Here is a 25,803-nt window from a genome sequence, read left to right on the forward strand (position 1 = left end):
TAATAGAGGAAGGAGCACGGAGGGACTTGGCTGAATCAAGGGACCTGCGAGACTACGCATGAGTTTTAAGCCCGAGACGCAATTAAATATTATTGGAACCTACTGTGAGGGGGGCGGGGAGGGGAGGTTAGGAGGCTGAGAGGCTGAGTCCCAACGTAGCGAGTCCAGCCCCGGGACCCAGCACAGACGACCCCACCCCACCCCGCCCCCTCGATTCCCAGCAGTCAGGAGGAGGAGCCCTGCGACTCCAACCCGGACTCTGCGCCTCCCCCTCCCCGAGTCCCCTCAGGACGCTCAAGTCGGGCCCCTTGCTCACCCCAGCCGGCCCGAGCAAGCCGGGCGGTGGGCAGGGGCGAGATGAGGGACCGAAGTTCCCCTGGACGAAGATGCTGCGCGCAGCTCTTCCTAAAGAGCAGGGGCGGCTCGAAGCGAACCCCTGTGCCTCAAAAGTTGGTCTCGCCCGGAGGCCCGGGGACGCGGCGCATGGCCCGGAGGGCGGACGGGTCTTAGCTGGCGGGGTCAGTCCAGCCCGCGGCGGCAGTTTGGCCTTGGGCGCGGCCGGGCCTCGTGCCGCCCTCCCCTCGGGCTCTGGGCACTCTGCCACGGTGGCAGGAAGAGACGCCGAGCCGGGAGTTCAAGCTCCGCGAGACCCGGGCTCCATTCTAGACGGCGGGGGCGGGGCCGCTTGGCCTTCTGTCACGTGCCCGGCCCTATTTCAGGCGCCCTAGCTTTAGGGCAGGTGCCCAGCCTTCAAATCATGTAAACCGGCTCCTTGTCTCTGAAAGGGCTCCAGGTCACTGTTTGCCCCTCCAGCCTGCAACTTCAAAAGTTGTAACTTCCTCGTTGACCCCAGCGCCTAACATAGCTTTTGGCAGAAAGGCTGAGACCCTTCTCTTGGGGGAGGGGTGTGGGGACAAGAGGAAGAGGCTCAGATGGAAAGGGAAGAAGGAAGTTTGGGGAGGACTCAAGAGAAAGGGCAGGGATGAACACAGCCCGCCCACCCAAATACTGCCGCTTTTACACGGTCCACTGTTCTCGACCACCAGCCCCGTTTTCCAGATGCCAACACCCACGCAGGCCTGCGGCTTGCAAACTGCAAGCCCAAGAGTCAAGCCAGGTAGTTCTGCCTCTGGAGAAACAAAGGGCAGTCAGACTGCAGACAGCCTGTGAGGCTGTCTGGCCACTGGGCCACCCGACCAGGCTGGAAGTGCCTCTTTGGATGCTGAAGGCTGAACTCTGTCTTCTCTGTGAGGTGAGGCGATTTGAGCCAGAGAGTCACAGGCACCCCGTAGCCAAGCCCTCCTCTCTGGGCACCTCCTTGGGGTTCCGTCAACCCCATCCAGCCCATGCTCTCCAGCAACGAGGACGAGCTGCACTGGCTGCGCTTGGCTGAGCAGGAATATTCTCTGCAACACACCAGGGAGCAGGACTTTGAGATGAACGGCCAAGCCCTTTGCATCCTCACCAAGGACGACTTCCCATTCCGCTCCCTGGGTTCAGGTCAGGGTCACTCACTGGCTTCTCTGATGCAAACCCGGGGGAGCGGGCGGTGGGGGTGGGGAGCTCTCCTGCTCCCTCCGTCTCCCCTCCCCATTTCCATCCTACAGCCTCTGCCTAGCATCTCCATCAGCACAAATCTTGTGACGGACATGCCAGCTGTCACCTGGTCAGCAGCCTGCCCTCGCGCCCCGCCCCCAGCTGACATTCTGTATGAGTTGCTCCAGTACATCAAGACCCAGCGGCAAGCTGTGGCATGTGGGCCCTTTTTCAGAAGAGCTTTAAGGCAGAGGGTGCCCACTCAGCCCTTCCCCTGCTGCCTGGAAGGTGAGGAGGCTCTCTTTGGACCTCTGAGACCCTCCCCCAGAGTGGCCTCATCAGAGGGCAGAGCTTCTTCCAGGCAAAATGATGAAAGAGGCAGCAGTGTGGGCCAAGCTCCCCATCTCCCCCTGCCCTGCCTCCCCAACTCTCACCCCTGCCCTCTGGGACTGTCCTCTAGCCGAGGGGCCTTGCCTCTCATCTCCCCCTTTTTCTGCTCTCCTCTCCAGCAGAGGGTTGTTTATGTGGCACCCCTCTCTTCTCCTCCCGATCTCTCCGTGGAAATTGCTCTCCTCAGGGTCTCCAGGGACCTGCACACAGGGCTGTTCATGTCACTCCCAGTCCTTACTCACTGCTGCAACCTTCCAATTGCTCGGGCCAAAACGCTGGATGTCATTTTTGATTACTTTCTTTCTCTCTCATCCTCATCCCAACTGTCAACAACTCCTGCTGGCTCTACCTTCAAGATCTACCCAGAATCCAACCACTTCACACATCTGTAGTGCTGCCCAGGGTCCAGCCCCTGCCTCCTCTGGAGAACCTCCTCACTGGTCTCCTCGCTTCTGCCCTTGATCTCCTATGATCTATTCTCAACAGAGCAGCCAGAGATTCATAAGTCAGGTCACGTCACTTCTTTGCACAAAATCTTCCAGTGGCTCTCATCTCACTCGTCAAAGCCCCAGTCCATACAATGACCTCCCTGCCCTCTGCTGTCCTCTCCCACTCCTCTCCCTCTTGCTCATGCTTCTCCAGCCACACCAGCCTCCCTGCTCATAGAACAAGCCAGAGACACCCCTGCCTCAGGGCCTTTGCACTTACTGTTCCCTCTGCCTTGCAATCTCCTCTATATGCCCACATAGCTCACTCGTCTACCTCCTCAGGTGTCTGTTCAAACGTTATCATGTCTGTGAGGCATTTCCCAGAATTCCCTATTTGCCTTGTACAGTAGTGCTTTATCCCTTCCCCCCATATTGTATACTACTTCTATTTCCTTTTTTATTTTAATCATCTGTCTTCCTCCCCCTCCCTACCCCACTAGAATATAAAGCTCCATGAGGGCAGAAGCTCTTTTCAGTTTAGTGATGTGTCCCCAACATTCTTAGAACAATGCCTGTCTCATTGAAGTTTCTCCATCAATAGTTATTGGGTGGATGAAGAGGGCACCTGTGTTCTGGACCTGGCTCTGTCACCTCTTGGCATTGTGAACAATTTTACAGATGAGGGAGCAGGTTTGAGAATCTAAGTTACTTGTCTGGGAGCTAGGGTTAGCACCTGGGCTGTCTGGCCCTCACCCACACCCTCCAGTGCTTCCCTTACCTTCTAACCAGGGGCTGGGTGTGGGGAGAGCACTAGGAGTGCAGCCCCACGGGCTCCTGCGCATGTCACTGAGGGGGTGTGGGTTGGGGGAGGCTCTGGGCCCAAAGAATCGATGGTGCTCCTCTGCTTGCAGAGGGGATCGGGGCCTCCTGCAGCAGCCACCAGCCCTGGGGCTTGCCAGCTCCTTGAGCCATGTGGATGCCCCTGGCCTGGCCAGCTGGCCCCTCAGCAGGCAGGGGTCCCTCAGTTTATCTCACTGTGTGGAGCTCAGCTGCAGGGCTGAGGGAGTCTCCTCCTTCCCCATGATGCCACAGGCCCCCATTGATGGCAGGATCACTGGTGAGTAGGAGGCTGTGCTCTCCTGGCACACAGGAGGGAGGTGTGCTGAGGCTGAGTCCCAGAGGGGGGTGGGTGACAAGGAGGAGGGTTATTTTGATCTGGGGAATGAGAGGGTCTGTGCTTGGCAGTGGTGTGTGGAGTGACTCTCCTGTGTGCTGGTCACAGTCTGGTCACAGCAGGCACAAAATGCTGCCTGGGATTGCCAAGCCCACCCTATGTCCAGGCCAGGGACGATTTACCAGTCATAGTTCAGACAGTCAGACTGGCCTAGAGTATGCCCCCTCCCCCTTTAAAACTTTATTTTTATAATTAATTTTTAAAAATTAATTTGTTTTTGGCTGCTTTGGGTCTTTGTTGCTGCGTGCGGGCTTTCTCTAGTTGTGGTGAGTGGGAGCTACTCTTTGTCGCAGTGCGCGGGCTTCTCATTCCAGTGGCTTCTCTTGTTGTGGAGCACGGGCTCTAGGCATGTGGGCTTCAGTAGTTGTGGCTCACAGGCTTAGTTGCTGTGTGGCATGTGGGATCTTCCCAGACCAGGGATCGAACCCATGTCCCCTGCATTGGCAGGCACATTCATCACTAGGGAAGCCCAAAAACTTTATTTATTTTTAAAATAGTTGAGTGTTTACTATATGCCAGGCATAGTTCTAAGGCTTTTATTTAACCCCACAACAGCCCTCTGAGGTTGGTATTATTATTAGCCCCATTTTACAGATAAGGAAAATGAGGCACAGAGAGGTTAAGTGACCTTCCCATGGTCACACAGCAGTAAGTGGCAGAATTGAAGTGTGAATCCAGACAGTCTGACTCTAGGGCCTGAGCTCTAATCAGGTGATATACTTCTCCACATTCATTGTTAAAGGAGTGACTAACAGACAGGTAACTAGATGGACTGACAGATAAGCTGACTGCCTTCCCAAAGTGTGTTTTCTAGTCATGGCGGGGCCACTACATTTATCCTAAGACACCACAGAGGGGGCAGAAGCTTAGCTCCTGGGTTGAAAGTGACTGGGAGTCACTGAAACACAGTTATTTAATTTTAATATAATGCTTAACATTCTTTGAGTACTTACTCTGTACCAGGCACTGTGCTAAGGGTCTTTTGGTCGATTATGTGACTTAATCCTCATATCACCCAACACAAGGAAACTATGGCTCAGAAGAAGTCCAGTAACCTGCCCCCCATGCCCAAGCCAGGTGGCCCAGGTGGGACTTAAGAGCTTGCGCCCAGGCTCCCTCTGCCACTTGCCCTTCATGATAGGGCATGCCCTTCATGCACATTCGATTTTCCAGAACCTCCTGCTAGGGTGCTGGCTGGATAGGATGGATGTTACAATCCTGATTTAATAGAGATCCGGGAGGTTGAGTGACTGGGCCAGGGGCAGAGAGGGACCTGGAGACAGGGTTCCAACCGCCAGCCACTGGCCAGTGCCCCTGCCACCTGGCCCCAGGCGAAGGGAGTTGGCTTTGGTGTCTGAAGAGCTGTGTTAGGCTCCCCATTCTGCCTGCTCCTTAGGAGTCTGGTGACTGGGATATGTCCATACCTCTCTGAGCCCATTTCCTCATCCCTTCCTGGGGGTAAAGGTCTCCACCTGTTAGAGTCAGGATGATTGAATGAGACGAGTAATAAGGCACCACGTGTGGCTGTTTCTGTTAGTACCGTCGTCTTCACCATCCCGCTGCACGCCTGGGCCCCGGCTTCGAGAGCCCCAGAGCACCTTTCTCATGCTTGTCCTCACAGCTCCATGAAGGCGCCCCGTCTGCACCCTCTGTGCTCAACTGCAGACTGCCAGCTGCTGTGGGATTACAAGTATCAGCTGCTCTCTGACACCTGGTACGAGCCCTACATCAAGTGGGAAGACAATAATGCCAAGATCTTCTGAGTTGTGGATCCAAATGGGCTTGCCAGATTCTGGGGAAACCACAAGGTGAACCTCAGCCAGCGGGCAGGATGGTCTCAACACACATGACAGGGCAGGGGTCACAGTGGACCCCTCAGCACTAGGGGACAGGCCTCAACTGATGGGAGCTTCACCAGCAGCCCCAGAAGTGTTGGGATCATTTTTTTCTTAAATTTTTTTCTTTTTAAAAAAAATTTTATTTATTTAGTTTTTATACAGTAGGTTCTTATTAGTTATCTATTTTATACATATTAGTGTATATATGTCCATCCCAATCTCCCAATTCATCCCCCCACTCCCCACCCTCACTTTCCCCCCTTGGTGTCCATACGTTTGTTCTCTACATCTATGTCTCAGAAGCCTTGCAAACTGGTTCATCTGTACCATTTTTCTAGGTTCCACATATATGTGTTAATATACGATATTTGTTTTTCCCTTTCTGACTTACTTCACTCTGGATGACAGTCTCTAGGTTCATCCACGTCTCTATAAATGACCCAATTTCGTTCCTTTTTATGGCTGAGTAATATTCCATTGTATATATGTACCACATCTTTATCCATTCGTCTGTCGGTGGGCATTTAGGTTGCTTCCATGACCTGGCTATTGTAAATAGTGCTGCAATGAACATTGGGGTGCATGTATCTTTTTGAATTATGGTTTTCTCTGGGTATATGCCCAGTAGTGGGATTGCTGGGTCATATGGTAATTCTATTTTTAGTTTTTTAAGGAACCTCCATATATTCTCCATAGTGGCTGTTGTTGGGATCATTTTATTTTGGGAGATTCCGAGGGACAGGCAGTTACTTCTTGAGGATGGGGACTGTCCCTGGAACTCAGGAATCTTGCCTTCTAATTGCTTAATTCCACCTTTGCTTAGCATTTGAGGCTTTCAAAGCACGCTTACATGAATTGTGCATCATTTGCTGTTAAGCCAGATGAGGAAGCTGGTACCCTGGAGGAAGCTGGGACAGAAACCCAGGTCTCAGGCCCCGCAGGATCATCAGCTGTCAGGGCTGGAAAGGCCTGGGGATGACCGATGCCGGCATTCCTAACGCGAGGAGCACCCATACCTAAATGGGTGTCTGCCAGGGGATTTTAGGTGGTTTACTCCAAATTCTAATAATTATTTATTTTAGTAAGCATTAGGATTACAAAATTTAACTACTTTGTCAATCTCATGATTGACAATGGTGATATAAAACCAGTGTGCTGGTCTATAAATAAATTCATTTAGGTTAAAAAGAGTCTTTAAAGGAAACTATTAACAATAATGATCAGGCTTCCCTGGTGGCTCAGCGGTTGAGAATCTGCCTGCCAATGCAGGGGACACAGGTTCGAACCCTGGTCCGGGAAGATCCCACCTGCTGTGGAGCAACTAAGCCCATGCACCACAACTACTGAGTCTGTGCTCTAGAGCCCGCAAGCCACAACTACTAAGTCCACATGCTGCAACTACTGAAGCCCTCGTGCCTAGAGCCCGTGCTCTGCAACAAGAGAAGCCACCACAATGAGAAGCCCCGCGCACCACAGCGAAGAGTAGCCCCTGCTCGCCACCATTAGAGAAAGCCCATGCACAGCAACAAAGACCCAACATGGCCAAAAATAATAAATAAATAAATTAAAACAAACAAACAAAAAACCAATAATGATCATCTGCAATATATAGCATCTCCTAAAATGGCATAACATTTGATTGCCAAGCACTGCTCAGAGGGCTTTGCCTGTATTAACTCATTTAATCCTCACAGCAACCTCATGGGGTAGATATTATCAGATGGGGAAACTGAGGCACAGAGAGGCGTATCAACTTGTCCCAGTGTTTGCAGCCAGTAGGTGGCAGAGCAGAGACCTGAATCCAGACCATGAAGCTCTGGGCCCCACCCTGTTTTGTGGCCTCTGGGTAGTGCTGGTGGCTGGAAGGATGCAAATGACTGAAGTTTGGGTGTGCTTATCTGGAGGGAGGGAAACTGAGGCCCCAAGAGCAACAATTCCATTTAGTGAGCACAGACCACATGTTAAGCACTGTGCTAAGTGCTCTCATGGATTAGCTAATTTAATGCTCACAACAAATCTGTGAGACTGATGTTTTTAACTTCATTTTATAGCTGGGGCAACAGAGGCAGAGAGGTAAAGAAACTTATCCAAGGTCACACAGCTGCCAAATGGTGGAGCTGGGGCTTTAACTGACACCAAAGCCCAGCCTCTTTGTCCCTACTCTGCACAGTCCACTCCCCAGAGAGAGGAAAAACTGACTTGGTCAGAGTCACACAGCTAGGTGGCAAGGCCCTCATGCTACCCCACCATGCTGTCTCTCCTACTAACTATATATTTATTTGTTACTACTCGTGACATTTGCCATTTAAAAGCAACATGCAATTCACTCCTGCCCCATGGGTCTCAGTCAAGTAGGTGACAGAACCATCCCATTGTTTCTCTCCCCGGCCTTCCCCTGCCTTTCTCCTTCCCAAGGCATGAGAACTTTCATATTCCCTAACAGACCCCTGGGCTGAGGGGCTTAAGAAACCGTCCAGTCCAACCTGCTCCCTCTCAGGCCCGGAAGGAGCAGGGTGGGGAGTGGGGGGTGATGTGGGGCTGCTTTTCCTTCCAGAAGCAGGTGAACGTGACCTATGAGAAGACGTCACATGCCTTGTGCCCCTACCATAATCTGAACATCATTAAGAAGGAACCTGGCAGAAACTCCTGTTCAGGTGAGTGGCCTAGGGGCCAAGATGCCAGGGGGAGTGGAGCTGGGGTGGGGTGGCCTGGAAGCCCTCTGCAGCTGGGGCAGGGGCTGATTTGCAGCTGGGGCCTGAATTCCAGATTTCTGAAGACACCCAGGAAGATCAGTCAGGACAAGGGCAGCAGCAGGGAGCTTCTGGAGAGCCAGGAGCAGGACAGGGTGGACTTCAAGGAGGAGATGCTGGAAGTCTCTCTGTGAAGGACATGTGGACTCCAGACACCAGGCACCAATAGGGCAGAGACTGAGTCTCCCACGAAAGCAGCTAGCTGTTCCTCCCTCCTCCCAGGGCGGCAGGGAACCCCAGCTGGGTTTTGCACTCTTGGATCAGAGCTGGTGTCTCAGACCTCAAAGCTGCCTGGGGACCTGGAATAGCTGAGAACCGGCAGGCCTCACCTCCAGGACACTGTGGGGGAACTCTTTGGGTAGGGCAGCCCTGGTTGCTAAGTGGGAGCACAGGGAGTGAACTTTCTCCCTACCCTGCCCCTTAGTACCTGCCCAGCTCAGGAGAGGAAGCCAGTCGCTGAGAGAACATCCAGCCCAATTCCTTCAATTTATGGAAAAAGGAAGCAGAAGTCCCTCACTGAGCCTCAGTTTTCCTCATCTGCAAAATGGGCATGCTCATGAAACCCACCCTCAGGGGGCTGGTGCATGAAATGGAAAAAAGAATTACTGCTTTGTCAACCTTAGTAATGATAACAATGATGATGCCTGACAGTTAAGTGCTTACCATGTGCCAGGCCTTGTGCCAAGGGTTCTACCTATATTTTATCTCATTCAATTCACATACCAACCACCGGAGGTTTAAAGATGGGGAAATGGAGGCAGAGGCTTGCAGAGCTGGGATGCTTCCCTCAAACCCAGTGCTGTGACCTGTTTTCTTTTAGTGCCTCTGAACGTAATGGGCACTCCTCAAGCAGAGGCCATAGCCCTACCTCTCTGCCCTCAGCACCTTCATAAACAGTTTATTTCACCTGGCCCAACTCCCTTGTCCTCAGTTTTCAGTCCTTGGCGACTCTGATCATGACCCAGTAAAGATCGCCCACCCCGCCCACATCCTGGCTTCCTATGCTCCTACACCCGTATCTGCCAATTGACCTTGGGCAAGTTATTCTATCTCTTTGGAGCCTCATGTTTCTCATCTGCAAAATGGGGATGCTATTCCTAACCCGACCTCACAGGATTCCCAGAAAACTTGAATAAGATCGTAGTTGTGAAGTACATGACTGCCGTATAAGGAGTTAAGAAAACTCTGCAAACCCAAAGCTGCTCTAAAGCATGAATATGCCTCTGCCATTGGTTCAGCTCCTCCTCACTGTTCCCCAGCCCCCCAGGTACCTCCTGATGGGGTCAGAGCCTCTGCCCTTGCAACCGTGGGGAAGCTGGGGGAGAAAGGGAAGGGAGTGTTTTCAGTTCATTGAAAACAGAACTTCCTGGATTCCCATCTTCTTTTCTGGAAGGAGGAAACCACCTCTGCCTCTTGCCTCCAGCAGGTCAGGAAAACACCCCCACCGGCCACCCCCATCTGGCTGGGCCTGATCTGGCCTTGGGTCACTGTAGCCAAGAAGCTGATTTGGGACTCAAAGCTGTGACTGCTCATAAGCAGGGAAAATCCTGGCTTAGTCCCGTCTTGGGCCCTGGACAATTCCACACTAGAAGGGGCCAGGCAGGGGCCTTGGCCAAAAGGTTTAGCAGGAAAATCCTAGGTCCCTTTAGTCTTCCTGAGACTATTCCATCTCCTTGACTTTGCTCCAGGATGAACCCATGCCCCATAGCTTTGCTCATCATCCCCAACCCAGAACTACATAAGTGGACTGGGAGGGACCATCGAAATCAACTTGTCCAGCCTCTCCTCTTACAGACAAGGCAGCTGAGGCCAGAGAGGGGGAGTGACATGCCCAAGGACATACAGCCCAGCTCAGCATGCTGCCTTCTCACGGTGCCTCATTTCTGACTGTCTCGCATCTCATGGGTCCAAGATGTAGAGGTTTAAATGAGAGGATGGAATCATAAGTCACTTCTTCCAGTTATGATGTTGGCATCTGCCTACTGTTGTGTTAATGATTGTCAACAGCTGCATATCCCAAAGACTATGTCTTCACGGCGGGGGCGGGGGGAGTGTTAAATCTCACCCAGCGCTGGGACCGTTGGGGCCAGGAGTGAGCAGTGGGCTTGAGCAGAGTCCACCACCCCAGACCCCAGATCCCTGGACTCTCCACTCAGCTCTGGACTGAGCTGCACCCCGTTTCTCCAGGAACTTTAGGCCCTGGTCTGGGATGGATGCCTGGGTGCCAGGAATAAAGGGATTCATTCAGCCTTTCCTTCCATGAACATTAATTGAGCACCTCCTGTGTACCTGGCACGAGAGGAAGCTCTGGGTTTATATCCATTTTTTACACAATTAAATTCCTGAAAAGTGGTGGGTCACTGAAAACAACATATATCAAGATGGACTTCCTCACAAATCATCTTAACAAGCAGGAAATAGAGTCCCATGGTTTGAAAAAGTAGCCAGCCACGTCCTTTTTTGCCAGATTACATTAATGTCAACAGGAAATAAAGACTTTATGAAAAAAAAGTGAGCATATTAAGAAGTTCATGATACAAGTCACTGTCTCCATCCAGTCAAGCCATTTACAGCACTAACCCAGGAGCATGGGCTCCATCATGTCCACCTTCTCCTTATGTGGATTCTTTTTTTTTTAAGATTTTTTTTTTGATGTGGACCATTTTTAAAGTCTTTATTGAATTTGTTACAATACTGCTTCTGTTTTATGTTTTGGCTTTTTGGCCACGAGGCACGTGGGATCTTAGCTCCCCAACCAGGGATCGAACCCACAACCCCTGCATTGGAAGGCAAAGTCTTAACCACTGGACCACCAGGGAAGTCCCTCCTTATGTGTATTCTTGCCAACAAAGTCTTTTTCTCTTGAAAAGAAGCTCCAGATCTAGCACTTCCCCCCAGCTTTACTGAGACATGATTGACGTATAATGTTGTGCGAGTTTAAGCTGTACAACATCCAGCACTTTCTTCCATCCTAGTGGCCCTGCCACGTCTCAGGCTCTTACTGCAGGAAGCCTGGGCTGATGCTGGTGACCTAACATCTTTCTCATGCAGGATCCTAGTTGTGACGCCTTTCTTGGCTTCTTCCTCTGGTTCCTCCCTATGGCGTTAGTCTACATCTTCTAGTCAAGTGTTCTCTTAAGTTTTATAGAGACACACAGAAAACACACACACTTACAGAGCAAGGTCCTGATGCCTCCAAGCCATCCAGGGTCTGGTCGTGAATGTGAAGGTGGCCCAAGCTCAGGAGGAGCCCTGTGCAATGCTGGTGTCAGGTCCCCTCGGTCCCCTCCTCCACACTGGCTTGACCACTCAGTTTGATGACCTCTGAACTAAGCCACTCCTGGGACAGCCCCAAGATTTGGGTGGGGAGTTTTAAAGTGGGTTGTCCTGAAATCAGAATATGCATGTTTAAAAAATATTTTTATTTTAAAAAGTTTTATTTATTTATTTAGGCTGTACCACTCAGCATGCGGGATCTTAGTTCCCTGACCAGGGATTGAACCTCTGCCCCCTGCAGTGGAAGCTTGGAGTCCTAATCACCTAACTGCTGGGGAAGTCCTCAAAATATGTTAATCGTGATTTTAATTTTTTAAATTCCCTAATGCTTGTAAATTAACTGCTCCTATGGGGAGGGCTGGGGGTGGTATACAAAGGAGAGTTGGGCCCTGACCTTGGGAAGTTCACACATCAGTGGGGGAAGCAGAAGTAGCTGATGAGAGGACTTTGTTGCAGTCCCCAGGGGGAGGTCACTGAGAGGTGAATGTGGAGAATGTAGTGGCTCTGGTGAATTCTGCTTGGGGGGCAGGGGCAGGGAGAGTGTCCTAAGGAGATCACACAGGCTTCTGCTCTGTTTTTTTCCTTCCCTTTTGGAGGGGTGAAGTCTGGAGGTGCAGTGTGGAGGAGGGCCTTCTGATCATGAGGGGGCAGGGAGAATGCGGGGTGCAGGGCAAATGGGAGCAGGGCAGACTGCAGAGGCCCATCCCTGTGGCTTCTACCGGCAGTTACAGAGGCCTTTGATGATAATAAATGATACAGTAAGATAATAAACAAATAATAGTGTAACAAACATAATGAAAATATGCACTTTGGCAGACAAAATCTTTCAGAATCTGATACCCATGTAGCAAAAACATGGAGGTTTTTTTGTTTTGTTTTTTTACTTCTAGGCAAAGAAAATTCAAGGTCACTCCCAAATACAAAGATGAGTGGAATGAACAAATGAGCCTCGTCCTGCACCCTTCCCCCGCCCTCAGGTAGCTTCCCAGTTTGTCATCACAGGAATCCAGAATAAAGTGTGGGAAGGACGCGTTCCCTCCAAATCCAGGGATATGCCTCAGCAACTCCTGAGCCCTGTTAATAAGTCCTCCCTGTACTAGTGACCTCTCTGATGCCTGCTGGTGCCTGGCCCAGTGCAGGGTGCCCCCCTGATTTCTCACAAACCCTGTGGTCTATTCTGGTTTCACTGCTTAGGATTCTAGGGACACTCAGTCTGCAGGCTTCTCTCCATGGAAGGGCCTGCAGTTTAAAACTATGTTCACCAGGTGGCGCAAAGCCTCTTGTGTTGGTGTTCGGTCCACTTTCTGCTGAGTGTCTGTTCTGTGACAGAGCATGCCTGCCCTCTCCTACTAAGATGTGAGTACAACTCTCCAGCTCAGGCATGCTCTGTAAGGAGACATCCAGCCCCTGCTTGAATACAGGGATGGGGAGCTCACCACCTCTCTGGGCAGAGTTAGTAGCAGGAGTGAGGGTGGAATTGAAGGTACCAAAAAGCTACCTGTTCAGTGATGTCACCCACCCTTTCCCAACCAGCAGGGCAATGGTTTCTGAAATTCCTAGATTCCCAGTCTCTTTGTTGGGAATGACTTATCTGCTTTTCTTACCACCTTTTCCCTGAGTAGTTTACCAAGTTTCTGAGCAGAGGCCAGAGGTGTGTCAAAAGTCTATCTACCCTCACCCCACACACTCAGCCACTGATTAGGAATCAAAAGGACTGAGGCTCCCTCAGTCCCCTGGTGGCTTTAGTGAAGTCAGCCTCCTGGGCCTAAGTTTCTACATCTGTAAAATGAGTAACAGCATCTTCTGCCCTGCTTGCCACATTTTCTTGAGAAACTTCAAATGAAATAATGTATTCATTTACTTCACAAATATTTACTAAGCACCTACGATACACTAGGCACTGTTCTAGAAACTGGGGAATACAGTGGTAACCAAGACAGATGAATAAGTGATAAACACAGCATATGATGTCAGGTGGTGATAAGCACCATGAAGGAAAATAAGACAGAGTTAAGTGAAGGGGCCAGTTTTAAATTGAGCTGCCAGAGATGTGAAACGCTTGTGAAAGTAGAAGCAAGTCATCGTCACGTACATCAACTTTTCCCCTGTAGTCTGCTAGTTATTTATTTTTGGCTGAGTTAGGTCTTCATTGCTGTGCACGGGCTTTCTCTAGTTGTGGTGAGCAGGTCTACTCTTTGTTGTGGTGCGTGGGCTTCTCGTTGTGGGGGCTTCTCTTGTTGCAGAGCATGGGCTCTAGGTGCGCATGCTAAGTAGTTGTGGCGCACGGGCTTAGTTGCTCTGCAGCATGTGGGATCTTCCCGGACCAGGGCATGAACCTGTGTCCCCTGCATCGGCAGGCAGGCTCTCAACCACTGCGCCACCAGGGAAGCCCAGCAGGCGGATTCTTAACCACTGCACCACCAGGGAAGTCCCTGCCTGACCCCTTTTATTTGGCCTATGGTTCCCACCATAAAAGTCACGCCTGATATAGTCAATGTTGTTAGTTTCTGTTATGTGCAACCAAACTCAATCCTAATGGGTATGAATAATGCAGATGGGAAGGCCGGGAGGAGAAGACCAACATGGCCCAGAACTATCCCTCTCTATCCCCCTCCTTTGCCCATGGGGGAGCCACAAGATAAGACCAATGAGGTCATAAAGTCTCCTGAACAGACCTTAACACTTCAGGTTACTCTAAACACCCCAACTCAAGGAAGCCCTGTGTATTTCTTGTTCACAGTGCTCTGGCTGGAAAGCCCCAGGGTTCTAAATATGGCCCTTGAAATCCCAGTAATTCTGATCAGGAAGGGATTTCCCCTCAGTCAGATGATTGCCCACTCCAGCCAGTGACATGCTTAGGTTCTCAACCTGTGGCATGGGATGGGGGGGTGTGCATATCAGGTTCTCAGGGAGCAGATGGTCACAGTATGCAAATCTCCAAGAGATTCTGAAGCAACTGAAAGGCACTTTTCTTCCCACCAGCCCTCCCAAGCATCAGGATCTGGCCCAGTTTTAGGGATGGGGAAACTGAAGATCAAAGATGTCGAGGGGAGCTTGAGGGTCTGGGATCTGGCTTTCACTCAGAGCCCCCTCCAAGCTTTGGAATAGACCACGCCAACTCTATCCCTCCACAAACACTAAAGTGATTTGCAATTTTTAAAAAGTTTTGTTTCCCTGGCTGAACAGTGAGTAAATCACCAACTCGGGTCTTGATCGGCATCAAAAAGAGAAAAGGGACTTTGACAAAGCAGGAGATCTGAACCAGAGCTGAAAGCGGACGGTCCTCAAAGAAATAACAGAAACAAAACTTGGTGGCTCAACCACATCTTATTTTGAGCAAGGTGAAGTTCTTTTCTGATAATACAAATTAATTCATCTGACTCTAGAGTGAGGAAGACATGCCCAGGTCAAAATCCAGCTCCCCTTAAAGGGAGCCAGTCCTGATGATTCTGCACCTACTGTATTAGTTAAGGTATCTACTGTATCAGTTATAGCCATAGCATACAAACGGAAATCTCAGCAGCTTATTAGCATGATAGACATTTTGTTTTGTTTTGTTTTTCTTCCAGTTTTTTTGAGATATAATTGACATACAGCACTGTATAAGTTTAAGGTGTACAGCATAATGATTTGACTTACATACACCATGAAATGATTAGCACAAGTTTAGTGAACATCCATAATCTCATATAGATACAAAATTAAAGAAATAGAGAAAAACTTTTTTTTTCCTTGTGATGAGACTCAGGATTTACTCTCAACAAGTTTCACGTGTAACATATAGCGGTGAAATTATATTTATCATGTACATTACATCCCTAATACTTATTTATCTTTTACCTGGAAGTTGGTACCTTTTTACTACCTTCCCCGACCCGACACACACTCCGTCTCTGGTAACCACAAATCTGATCCCTTTTTCTATGGCTTTGTTTGTTTGTTTTTGAAGTATAATTGACCTACAACACTGTGTTAGCTCCTAATACACAACATAGTGATTTGATATTTCTATACCTTTCAAAATGATCATCAAGGGCTTCCCTGGTGGCACAGTGGTTGAGAGTGCGCCTGCCGATGCAGAGGACATGGGTTCGTGCCCCAGTCTGGGAGGACCCCACATGCCGCGGAGTGGCTGGGCCCGTGAGCCATGGCTGCTGAGCCTGTGCGTCCGGAGTCTGTGCTCCGCAGCGGGAGAGGCCACAGCAGTGAGAGGCCCGCGTACCGCAAAAAAAAAAAAAAAAAAGAAGATCATCAAGATAAGTCTAGTTACCTTCCCATCACCATACAAAGATATTATGTAATTATTGACTATATTCCCCACACTGTACATTTCATACCCATGACTCATTTATTTTGTAACTTAAAGTTTGTACCTCTTAATCTCCCTCACCTATTTCTCTCCTCCTCCCATCGCCTTCCCCTCTGGCAACCACCTGTTTGTTCTCTGTATCTATGACTCTGTTTCTGCTTAGTTATATTTGTTCATTTGTTTTGTTTTTTAGATTCCACAAAGAAGTGAAATCATACAGTATTTGTCTTTTTCTGTCTGACTTAATTCACTTAGCATAATACCCTCTAGGTCCATCCATACTGTCACAAATGGCAAGATTTCATTCTTTTTTATGGCTGAGTAATATTCTGGGGTGTGTGTGTATGTGTGTGCGCGCGTGTGTGTGTGTGTGTATCACATCTTCTTTATCCATTCATCTATTGATGGGCACTTAGGCTGCATCCATATCTTGGCTACTGTAAACAATGAATATCTTTTTCCATCCCCTTTTGGTCTGTGTGTCTTTAGATCTGAAGTGAGTCTGTTATAGGCAGCATATATATGGGTCTTGTTTTGTTTCCATTCACCCACTCAATGTCTTGATTGGAACATTTAGTCCATTTACATAAAGTAATTATTGATAGGCACCTATTTATTGCCATTTTAAAAATTGTGTTTGGGTTGTTTTTGTAGTTCCTTTTTTGTTCCTTTCTTCTTCTTTTGCTCTCTTCCCTTGTGATTTGATGACTATCTTTAGTGTTATGTTTGGATTCCTTTCTCTTTTTGTGTGTGTGTATCTATTACAGATTTTTGGTTTGTGGTTACCATGAAGTTTATATATAACTATACAACACACACACACATACACACACACACACACAAAAAACCCTGCATAATCCGTGGCCTGCCATGTATCTTCTAACTTCCTCTTATAGATTGAATTGTATTCCCCCAAATTCCTGTGTTGAAGCCCTAACCTTCAATACTTCAGAATATGACTATGTTTGGAGATAGGGTCTCTAAAGAGGTAACTAAGTTAAAACAAGGCCATTACAGTGGGCTCTAATTCAGTCAGACTGGTGTCTTATAAAAAGTGGAGATTAGGAACTCAGAGGGGTTCCAGGGATATGTACGCACACAGAGTAGAAACCATTTAAGGAAATAGAAGGTAGCCGTCTGCAAGCCAAGGAGAGAGGCCTCAGAAAAAATAAACCCTGCTGGCACCAGCATCTTGGACTTCCAACCTCCAGAACTGTGATAAAGTAAATATCTGTTGTTTAAGCCACCCAGTCTGTGGTACTCTGTTCTGGCAGCCCTAGCAAACTAGTACCCTATGTTTAATTCTTACTGAAGCCAGTCAACACATGTTCTTTATTGCCATTTCCTTCACTCTCTACAGATGGTCCTGCTACCTACTTCCCAGAAAAATAGAAGAAATCAGGTGTGAATGAGCCCCCACTTAATTTAAACTTACACATGTACCCATTCTTCCTTTTGAGGATTCTCTGTGTTATGGTTCAGTACTTTGATAAATTAACCTGTGATGATGTTTTTTTTTTTTTTTTTTTTTTTTTTTTTTTTTTTTTTTGCGGTATGCGGGCCTCTCACTGTCGTGGCCTCCCCCGTTGCGGAGCACAGGCTCCGGATGCGCAGGCCCAGCGGCCATGGCTCACGGGCCCAGCCGCTCCGCGGCATATGGGATCCTCCCAGACCGGGGCACGAACCCGTATCCCCTGCATCGGCAGGCGGACTCTCAACCACTTGCGCCACCAGGGAGGCCCTGTGATGATGTTTTAATGGAGGTGATGGAGTCCCTCAAATTTCCCTCAGTAACATATCTAAACTTGAAACATGAATCTTCAATGCCTAACCCCTAAAAGAGATTGGCAGGGAGGTAATACAGGTATCAGCTCAGCACCCTTCTTGCCATCCTCCTGCTAATAATTGATTTTGCCTATGGAAGCGGCTCCTCTCCTACTCCATCACAGTCTCCTGGTCCTGGCAGTTGGGGAGGGCCCTGTAACCTAGGCAGGGCCACTGAGAGCAGCTCATTCCCCTGACCACAGTGATTGATCCAGAGATGGCACATGACCCAGGACAGGCCAATCAGAGATCTTCCCTGGGATTTTTCTAATTGGAGCTGGCAAGGAAGTTATCCCCAAGCTGGTTGTGGCATGTCCTCTGCCATGAGGGGACGCCAGGGAAGCAGGAAGGTGATGTGGGGTCCCAACAGGGGTTGGTCTCTCACGTCCAATTGGTGGGATTTCTGAGCTGTCTGAATCCCTGTGGATCTCCCTTCAATTCTTTGAAGAACTCAATAGCTTTTTAATAAATCTCTCATTTAAAATGGTTTGAGCTGGGGTTCTGTCTTAGGCAAATAAGAAGAATCTGACTATATTTTGAGAAGGTATAATTTTCTGTCAAACAATTGCTTGGAACCTTTCAAGTTCACTCCCAAGCCTGATACTTTTCTCTTTCCTAGGAGGTAAGTTCCCCATGATTAGAGGTTTTCAAGCAGAAAGGGATGCCCTTTGGGATGAAACAGAGGGAATTATTGCATTGGAGCTCAAGAGATTTAACTGGATGGCAAGAACATTCTCAGTAATAATCACTGATCCCATTGTGTACAGTGTCCTCCTGCTAGGGATTAGAGGCCTAGTATTTGAATATGGTCCTAGTATTCTCTCAAACCCATGGACCAAGAGTTTATGATCATCAATGTAATACACCATATTAGTAAAATGAAAAACAAAACCCACATGATCATCTCAAGAGACAAAAGAAGCAGTTGACAAAGTCCAAATGCTTTTATGATAAAAATACTCAACAAACTAATACTATAAGAAAATGTCTTCAACCTGATAAAGGCCATTTATGAAAACCCCACTGCTACCATCATAGATGCTTTCCCCCAATATCAGGAGGTTCTATCCAGGGGAATTAGGCAAGAAAAAAAAAGGCATCCAGATTGAAAAGGAAGAAGTAAAACTACATCTGTTCACAGATGACATGATATTGTATATAAAAATCTTAAGGGAAAAAAAAATTATTAGAACTATTAAATGAGTTCAGCAAGGTTGCAGGATACAAGATCAATCTACAAAAAGTTAACTGTATTTTTATAAACTAACAATAAACATCTGAAAATGAAATTTAAAAGCAATTCTATTTACAGTAGTATCAAGAAGAATAAAATATTTAGGAATAAACTTAAACAAAGGGCTAGAGATATACTCTGAAAACTACAAAGCATTGTTGAAAGAAATTAAGGAAGACCAAAATAAATGGGCAGGGACTTCTCTGATGTCCAATAGTTAAGACTCTGCACTCCCAATGTAAGGGGCTGGGGTTGGATCCCTGGTCGGGGAACTAGATCCTGCATGCATGCCGCAACTAAGAAGTCCATATACTGCAACTAAGAAGTCCACATGCCACAACTAAAAAAGATCCTACATGCCGCAACTAAGATCTGTTGCAGCCAAAATAAATAAATAAATAAAATGGATTTTTTAAAATGGGCAAACATCCCATGTTCATGGATGGGAAGATTTAATATTGTTAAGATGGCAGAACTCCTCAAATTGACCTATAGATCCAGTACAATCCCTATCAAAATTCCAACCTTTTTTTTTTTAGAGAAATGGAGACGCTGATACTAATAGTCATATGGAATTGCAAGTGACCACCCAATAGCTAAAACAATCTTGAAAAGAAAAACAAAGTTGGAGGACCCACATTTCCTGATTTCAAAACTTACTGCAAAGCTACAGTAATCAAAACAGTGTGGTACTGGCATACTGATAGACATGTAGATCAATGGAATAGAATTGAGAGTCCTGAAAAAAAAATAAAAGAATTGAGAGTCCTGAAATAAACCCATACATCTATGGCAACTGATTTTCAATAAGGGTGCCAAAAGTATTCAGTGGGGGAAAGAATAGTCTCTTCAACAAATGGTGTTGAGAGAACTGGATATTCGCATGCAAAAGAATGAAGTTGTACCCTTACTTCACACCATATACAAAAATTAACTCAGAATGTATCAAAGACATAAATATAAGAGCTAAAACCATAATACTCAGAAGAAAATTAGGAGTAAGTCTTCATTACTTTGGATTAAGTAAGAGTTCCTTAAATATGATAGTAAAAGCACAAGCAACAAAAGAAAAAAATTGACAAATTAGACTTCATTAAAATTTAAAACTTTTGTGCTTCAAAGGATACCACCAAGAAACTAAAAAGACAACACAAAAATTGGAGAAAACATCTCCAAATCATGAATCTGACAAGGGACTTGTATCCAGGATAAAGGAAGAATTCTTACAACCTAATAAAAAAAAGACAAATAGCCTAATTAAAAATTGTTTCTCCAAAGAAGATATAAAAATGGCCAATAAGCACATGAAAAGATGCTCAACATCATTAATCATAAGGAAAATGTAATCAAACCACAATGAGGGGCTTCCCTGGTGGCGCAGTGGTTGAGAATCTGCCTGCCAATGCAGGGGACATGGGTTCGAGTCCTGGTCTGGGGAGATCCCACATGCCGCGGAGCAGCTAAGCCCGTGTGCCACAACTACTGAGCCTGTGCATCTGGAGCCTGTGTTCTGCAACAAGAGAGACCGCAACAGTGAGAGGCCCGTGCACCACGATGAAGAGTGGCCCCCGCTCGCCGCAACTAGAGAAAGCCCTCGCACAGAAATGAAGACCCAACACAGCCAAAAATAAATAAATAAAATAAAATAAAATAAAATAAAATAAAAATAAAAACCACAATGAGATACTACTTCACATATACTAGGATGGCTGTAATAAAAAAGACAGACAATAACAAGTGTTGGAGAGGATGTGGAGAAGTTGGAACCCTCATATATTTCAGATATGCAGCTGCTATGAAAAAACAGTTTAGCATTTTCTCAAAAAGCTAAAGTAGATTTACCATATGGTCCAGGAATCGCATTCCTAATCAATAACCAAGAGAATTGAAAATGTATGAATATATATATATATATACACACAAAAATGTTCATAGTAGCATTATTCATAAAGCCCCTCCCCCCCAAATAAACCCAACCCAAAGAAACAAACAACTGAAAAATGGATAAACAAACATGGCATATCCACACAATGGAATATTATTTGGCCATGAAAAGGAATAAAGTTCTGATACATGCTATAACATGGATGACATTGAAAACATTATGCTAAGTGAAAGAAGGCAAATACAAAAGGCTACCTATTGTATGATTCCATTTATATGAAATGTCCAGAAGAGGCATATTCATAGAAATAGACAGTAGATTGGTACCTGCCAGGGGCAGGAGGGAGGAGGAAACAGCAAGTGACAGTTAATGGGTATGGGATTTCTTTTCAGAGTGATGAAAACCTTCTGGAATTAGACAGTGGCAATTGACACACAACTGTATGAATATACTAAAAACCGCTGAACTGTACACTTTAAAATGGTGAACTTTATGGCATCTGAATTAGAGCTCAATAAAGGTGTTACTAACGAGAAAAAGAGTTTATGAGCAAATAGAGCCCCTGTGTAGAGTGTCAGTTTCCTCTAAGAGAGCAGCTGGTCAGGGGCACTTTCCTAGGGATGCGGGAGTGGGACACAGCATAAAGGTTAAAACCCAGACTTTGAATCCTGATTGTTGTGAGTTTGAATCCTGCTTCCACCTCTTCTGAACTGTGAAATGTTAGGAAATTGACTGTGAGCCTCTCATCTGTAAAATGAAAATAATCTCTACTTTGTAGGGTTCTTATAAGGATTAACTTCATGGTAGCTTAGAGTATTCAACAAATGATAGTTATTTTTATTATTATTTTCTCTTGGACACAGAGGAAGGAGGTCTCTGGAAGGAAACTCTGGCCTTGGATGAAAAATGGGAAGAAGAGGCCCAGTTTCAATAAGCAGACAAACAGACTTCAGGTTAGCTTGGGCTAAAGGCATATGAAGGGGCCTCTCCAGGCATGGGGAGTGGTCAGTGTGCGTCCAGGGAGGATGACTGAAGAGAGAAACAGTACAGATACTCAGCCTCCCACTACTGCTGCCAGGTCTATGGGTTAGAACTAGGAGACAAATTGGATAAGTTATTATTATCCCATTCTGCTGCCACAACTTTTCTCCCTTATTATTGGGAAGTGGCTGGGAGCTGCTCTGCATTCTCAAATTAGATGTGAGCACCAAAATCAGCACAGGTTCCCCTTGGCTGAGCTGGTCATTCTGCATTCAAATAAACAGCAGCAGCTGATGATTAGGACCAGCACTTCAGAGGGGCTGAATGTTTTCTTCTCATCAATATTTGATTCTTGTGGAATAACAGATGGTTTTTATTTCATTCTTTGCACGCTTTATGTACTTTTCAAATTTCCTACAGGGACGAGGTATCTGATTAAAGTGCTATTAGGAAAATCATAATAAGCATGATTCATGCCTGCACTGCCATTTGTCTAGACTTTTCTTTCTCGTATCTCGCATGACTCCATCAAGACAAGTATTTGTGAGCTGTATCAGTCAGGGTTCAACTGGAGGAAAACAGAAACTATGTCAGCTAATTTTAGCAGAAAATGAATCAGAGGTTTACAAAGTCATTGGAAGGGCTGGAGGGGTAGGTTCCAGGTAGGACCTCCAGCAATGTTCCAGAACACCACCACCAGACAGCAACATGCTGGAATCCTGCTGCTAAAAAGTACACAGCTTCTCTTAATCTTGCTTGTTCCAGCAGCAGCTAAATCCACAGAAAGATCTGGGAAATGTACTTTTCAGTTTTCCAGCCTATGAAGTAGAGGAAGAGACCCTTGGAGGAGGCTGGGATGAATGTGAATGGGGTCAATCCTTCAGGACAATCAAGATTTTAATATTTAATAAAATTTAAATAAATTTAACATTTAATACATTAAAGTACATTTAACTTTGCTCAATACTTACTTGAGGTAAAAACTGATGGTCCTTTTTTTGTGTGTCTGTGTAAAATTTGTATCTGCAGTGTGAAATGACTTTTTCCCATCTGTGAAGTCTATAAATTTACCCCTGAAGCCCTATCTGTGACACAAGCCCTTGAAATGTGGAGAAGTGGTTTCCTTTGAGAAGTGCTCATATCTGACTCTGATCAGTTTTGCATTTGGCTGACACTGAAGTGAAAAATTGCTTTCTCTACAGGAAGTGAGAAACTCCTGTGCGTTTTGGGAAGCAAGAGCTTCCTTATATTCTCTTGAGAATAATGAGCACTTCCTGGAGGAAACAATATAACTTGATAAGTTGAATATTTTTTTTCAATTAAAGAACCAGCTGCTCAAGAATAAACTCAGAGTCCAAGAAGCATCTGAGAAGATGCTTAGCTTCACCAATAATCAAATAATTCAAACGAGAGTGAGTGACTCATGGATTGACAGCAATGAACAGGCTCAGTGGTGTCGTAGGTGGGAAGAAGCAGCCACACTCACAAACCACAGCTGGAGGTGTGAAGAGGTGCAAAGTTTTGGAAGGCAATTCGGTAGAGTCTACTAAACATTTAAACGTGTCTCCCTTTTAACCCAGCCATTCTATTTCTAAGAATATACCTTTCAGAAATGTTCTCACATAACACAAAAATATATTTAAAGAGAGATTCTCCGAAGCACTGGGTTACAATCACAAAAGCTTGGGAAAAATCCAAATGACTAGCAATGGGGTTTGGATAAATAAATACAATGAAATACTATGCAGCTAATGTAAAGAAAAGCAGATCTGTAAGTAGTGACGTGGAATGGACATGTGGACCCCAGGTGCAGGGCTGGGGGTCTCTTGGTCATTTGCCAAATGTTGATGCTATGTCTACGAATGTTTGGAATTGGTAAAACCGTGATTCAGAGAACATGGCACAGCGAGGCTTAGGTTTTGTTATATAAGATAATTTATATAAATTGTATCAAGGAATTAAACTAAGAGCATGGGATATTCTCTAGTCTTCAGGTCTTCCACTAAGTCATGAGAATTTTACTTACCTCTCAGTGCCTCAAGTGAAAAAGGAAAAGTTGAACTTTGTCCTAATTGTCAACCACCTTGGGTTTAAAAGAGGGAGGGGTGTTACCTTGGGGAGGGAGGTAGTGACCTAGCTGTGGACAAGCTGATTCGGGCCCACCCCCTTGTCCCCTCCCTCCCCCCTGCTTGCCTAAGTTGAGTTGGGAGTGGGGGCTGGGAGTTCCACTCCAACTTTTGAAAATTTCAAGGAGAAAAGTTAGTCTGCAGAAGGCTGGGGAGCCAGTGTGTGTAAAATGCAATTTTCTTCATGTCACCCTGTGTGGGAAATACAGGGACATTGCTGAACACCCCTCCTGAGTATTGACTGTTTCTTGGAGTTCTGAACCCTTTCACACACTGAGTTAAAAAAAGAAACTATCTGGGGCTTGGAAGGGAGAAGGGGTTCTTCCCTGCTCTTTGGCCAAAAACTCCCTTAAGACAATGTTTATTGTGGAACCACCACCACAAGAACATCTAGGGAAAAAAAAAAAAAGCAAGTTGTGGAACAGTATATATTGAATGCGTCCATCTGTGAAGATGATGATGATAATAATAATAAATGAGACTATGCTATTTTCTATTAAAAGTATCCCAGAAGAGCATATTCAAAACAGCGACTCTCTCCCACGTGTCGGGGTATTATGGGGTCCCTGGTGTTTTAAGTCTCATACACAGATATGCATTATTATAGCAGTGCAACAGCTCTGCTCTCAGCAAATTTCGCCCAACAGGCTTGCCTGCCTGTCAATCAGAGCTCTTGCTCTGATAAGATAAGACTTTCAAAGTCTGTCCTGGATAGCTCATTTTCTGGTTCCCTGGTGTAAGTAGAGTGATCTTATTTATCAATTGAGAGCACAGTCACCTGCTAATGCGAAGGTCCACCTATTCCTTGAAACACAGCTCCTCCTGGGTTGGATCCTAGCGCCTGAAATCCCACCATCTGATAAGATTCCCCAGGGAATTTCAGGACAGTCAGAAAAGACTGGCCCTCAAGTCTCACCTTGTGGGCAACCTCTGCAGGTGGAAACCTGGTCCTACCCCGTACTTAAGTGGAAGGTCAGCGCTGACTAAGAATGAAAGTCACTAAGGGCAGAAAAAAGCTGTAACACTCTAGGGATCAAATTTGGCTTTAGTTTCCTCAATACTGGTTTCACATTTTTTATTTCAAGATGAATTATTTTCTTTTTTATTTCATTTTATTTGCTTATTTTTTAGAGCCCATAAAGGGAACACTTTGAAAGTAGCAGGATGGCACTGTCATCTGTCTGTCACGCACCCCTTCTGCTGGACAGGCAATTAAAGTGAGTGCCCCTAAGTGCTTCCTCCAGCAGGAAGAGGACTATCCCAGTGGGTTCCTGACTCAAAGGAGATGGGCAGCTGAATCATGAACCTGGATCAGAGTTAGCTGGGTAGGGGTGCCGGCACCTGGAGACCCTGGAGACTGCTGAATGGCCGCCTGTGAAAGAGTGTATATTAGTTCCCTGTAGCTACCGTAACAAACTGCCACAAATCTGGGGGCTTAAAATAACCAATTTATTCTTTCACAGGAGACCAGAGGTCCAAAATCAAGGTTTCAACAGGGTTGGTTCCCTCTGGAGGCTCTGAGAGAAAATCCATTCCATGCCTTTCTCCTAGATTCTAATGGTAATCCTTGGCATCCGTTGGTTTGTAGATGCTTCACGCCAATCTCTGCCTACATCTTTACGTGGCCATCTTCCCTCTGTGTATCTAAAATAGCCTTCTGCTATTCTCTTGTAAGAACACCTGTCATTGGATTTAGGGCCCACTCTAAATCCAGGATCTCTCATCCTGAGGTCCTTAACTTAATTACATCCACAAACACTTTTTCCCATAAGGTCACATTCACAGATTCCAGGGGTTAGGACTTGGACATATCCTTTTGGAGGTCATTGCTCAACCCACTAAAGAGAGGCATCCACTGGGGCTGAGGACAGTTGCTGCTCTCATTGCCCTTCGAGCTACTGCAATTATTCCTGGCATGTTGCAAATCTCTCTTTGCCTAATAATTTGCATAACCTCCTATCTGTAAAAGAGGTCCCAGCTCCTGGGGACTAA

General features: G+C 46.5%; 1 protein-coding gene across 1 annotated transcript in view; it reads left to right on the plus strand.

The window, feature by feature from the left end:
- The first annotated feature begins 1,436 nt into the window (after nt 1–1,436).
- Nucleotides 1,437–25,803, plus strand: part of ETV7 (ETS variant transcription factor 7) — a 30,439-nt gene continuing 6,072 nt past the window's right edge. Inside the window, 8 exon segments of the mRNA XM_060111451.1 lie at nt 1,437–1,500; nt 1,699–1,824; nt 3,144–3,150; nt 3,266–3,471; nt 5,254–5,396; nt 7,981–8,062; nt 8,065–8,080; nt 8,193–8,298. Of these exon segments, the coding sequence (XP_059967434.1) occupies nt 1,437–1,500; nt 1,699–1,824; nt 3,144–3,150; nt 3,266–3,471; nt 5,254–5,396; nt 7,981–8,062; nt 8,065–8,080; nt 8,193–8,298 (750 nt within the window).

The sequence above is a fragment of the Mesoplodon densirostris genome, chromosome 10 (genome assembly GCF_025265405.1).
Source record: "Mesoplodon densirostris isolate mMesDen1 chromosome 10, mMesDen1 primary haplotype, whole genome shotgun sequence".
NCBI classification, from domain to species: Eukaryota; Metazoa; Chordata; class Mammalia; order Artiodactyla; family Ziphiidae; genus Mesoplodon; species Mesoplodon densirostris.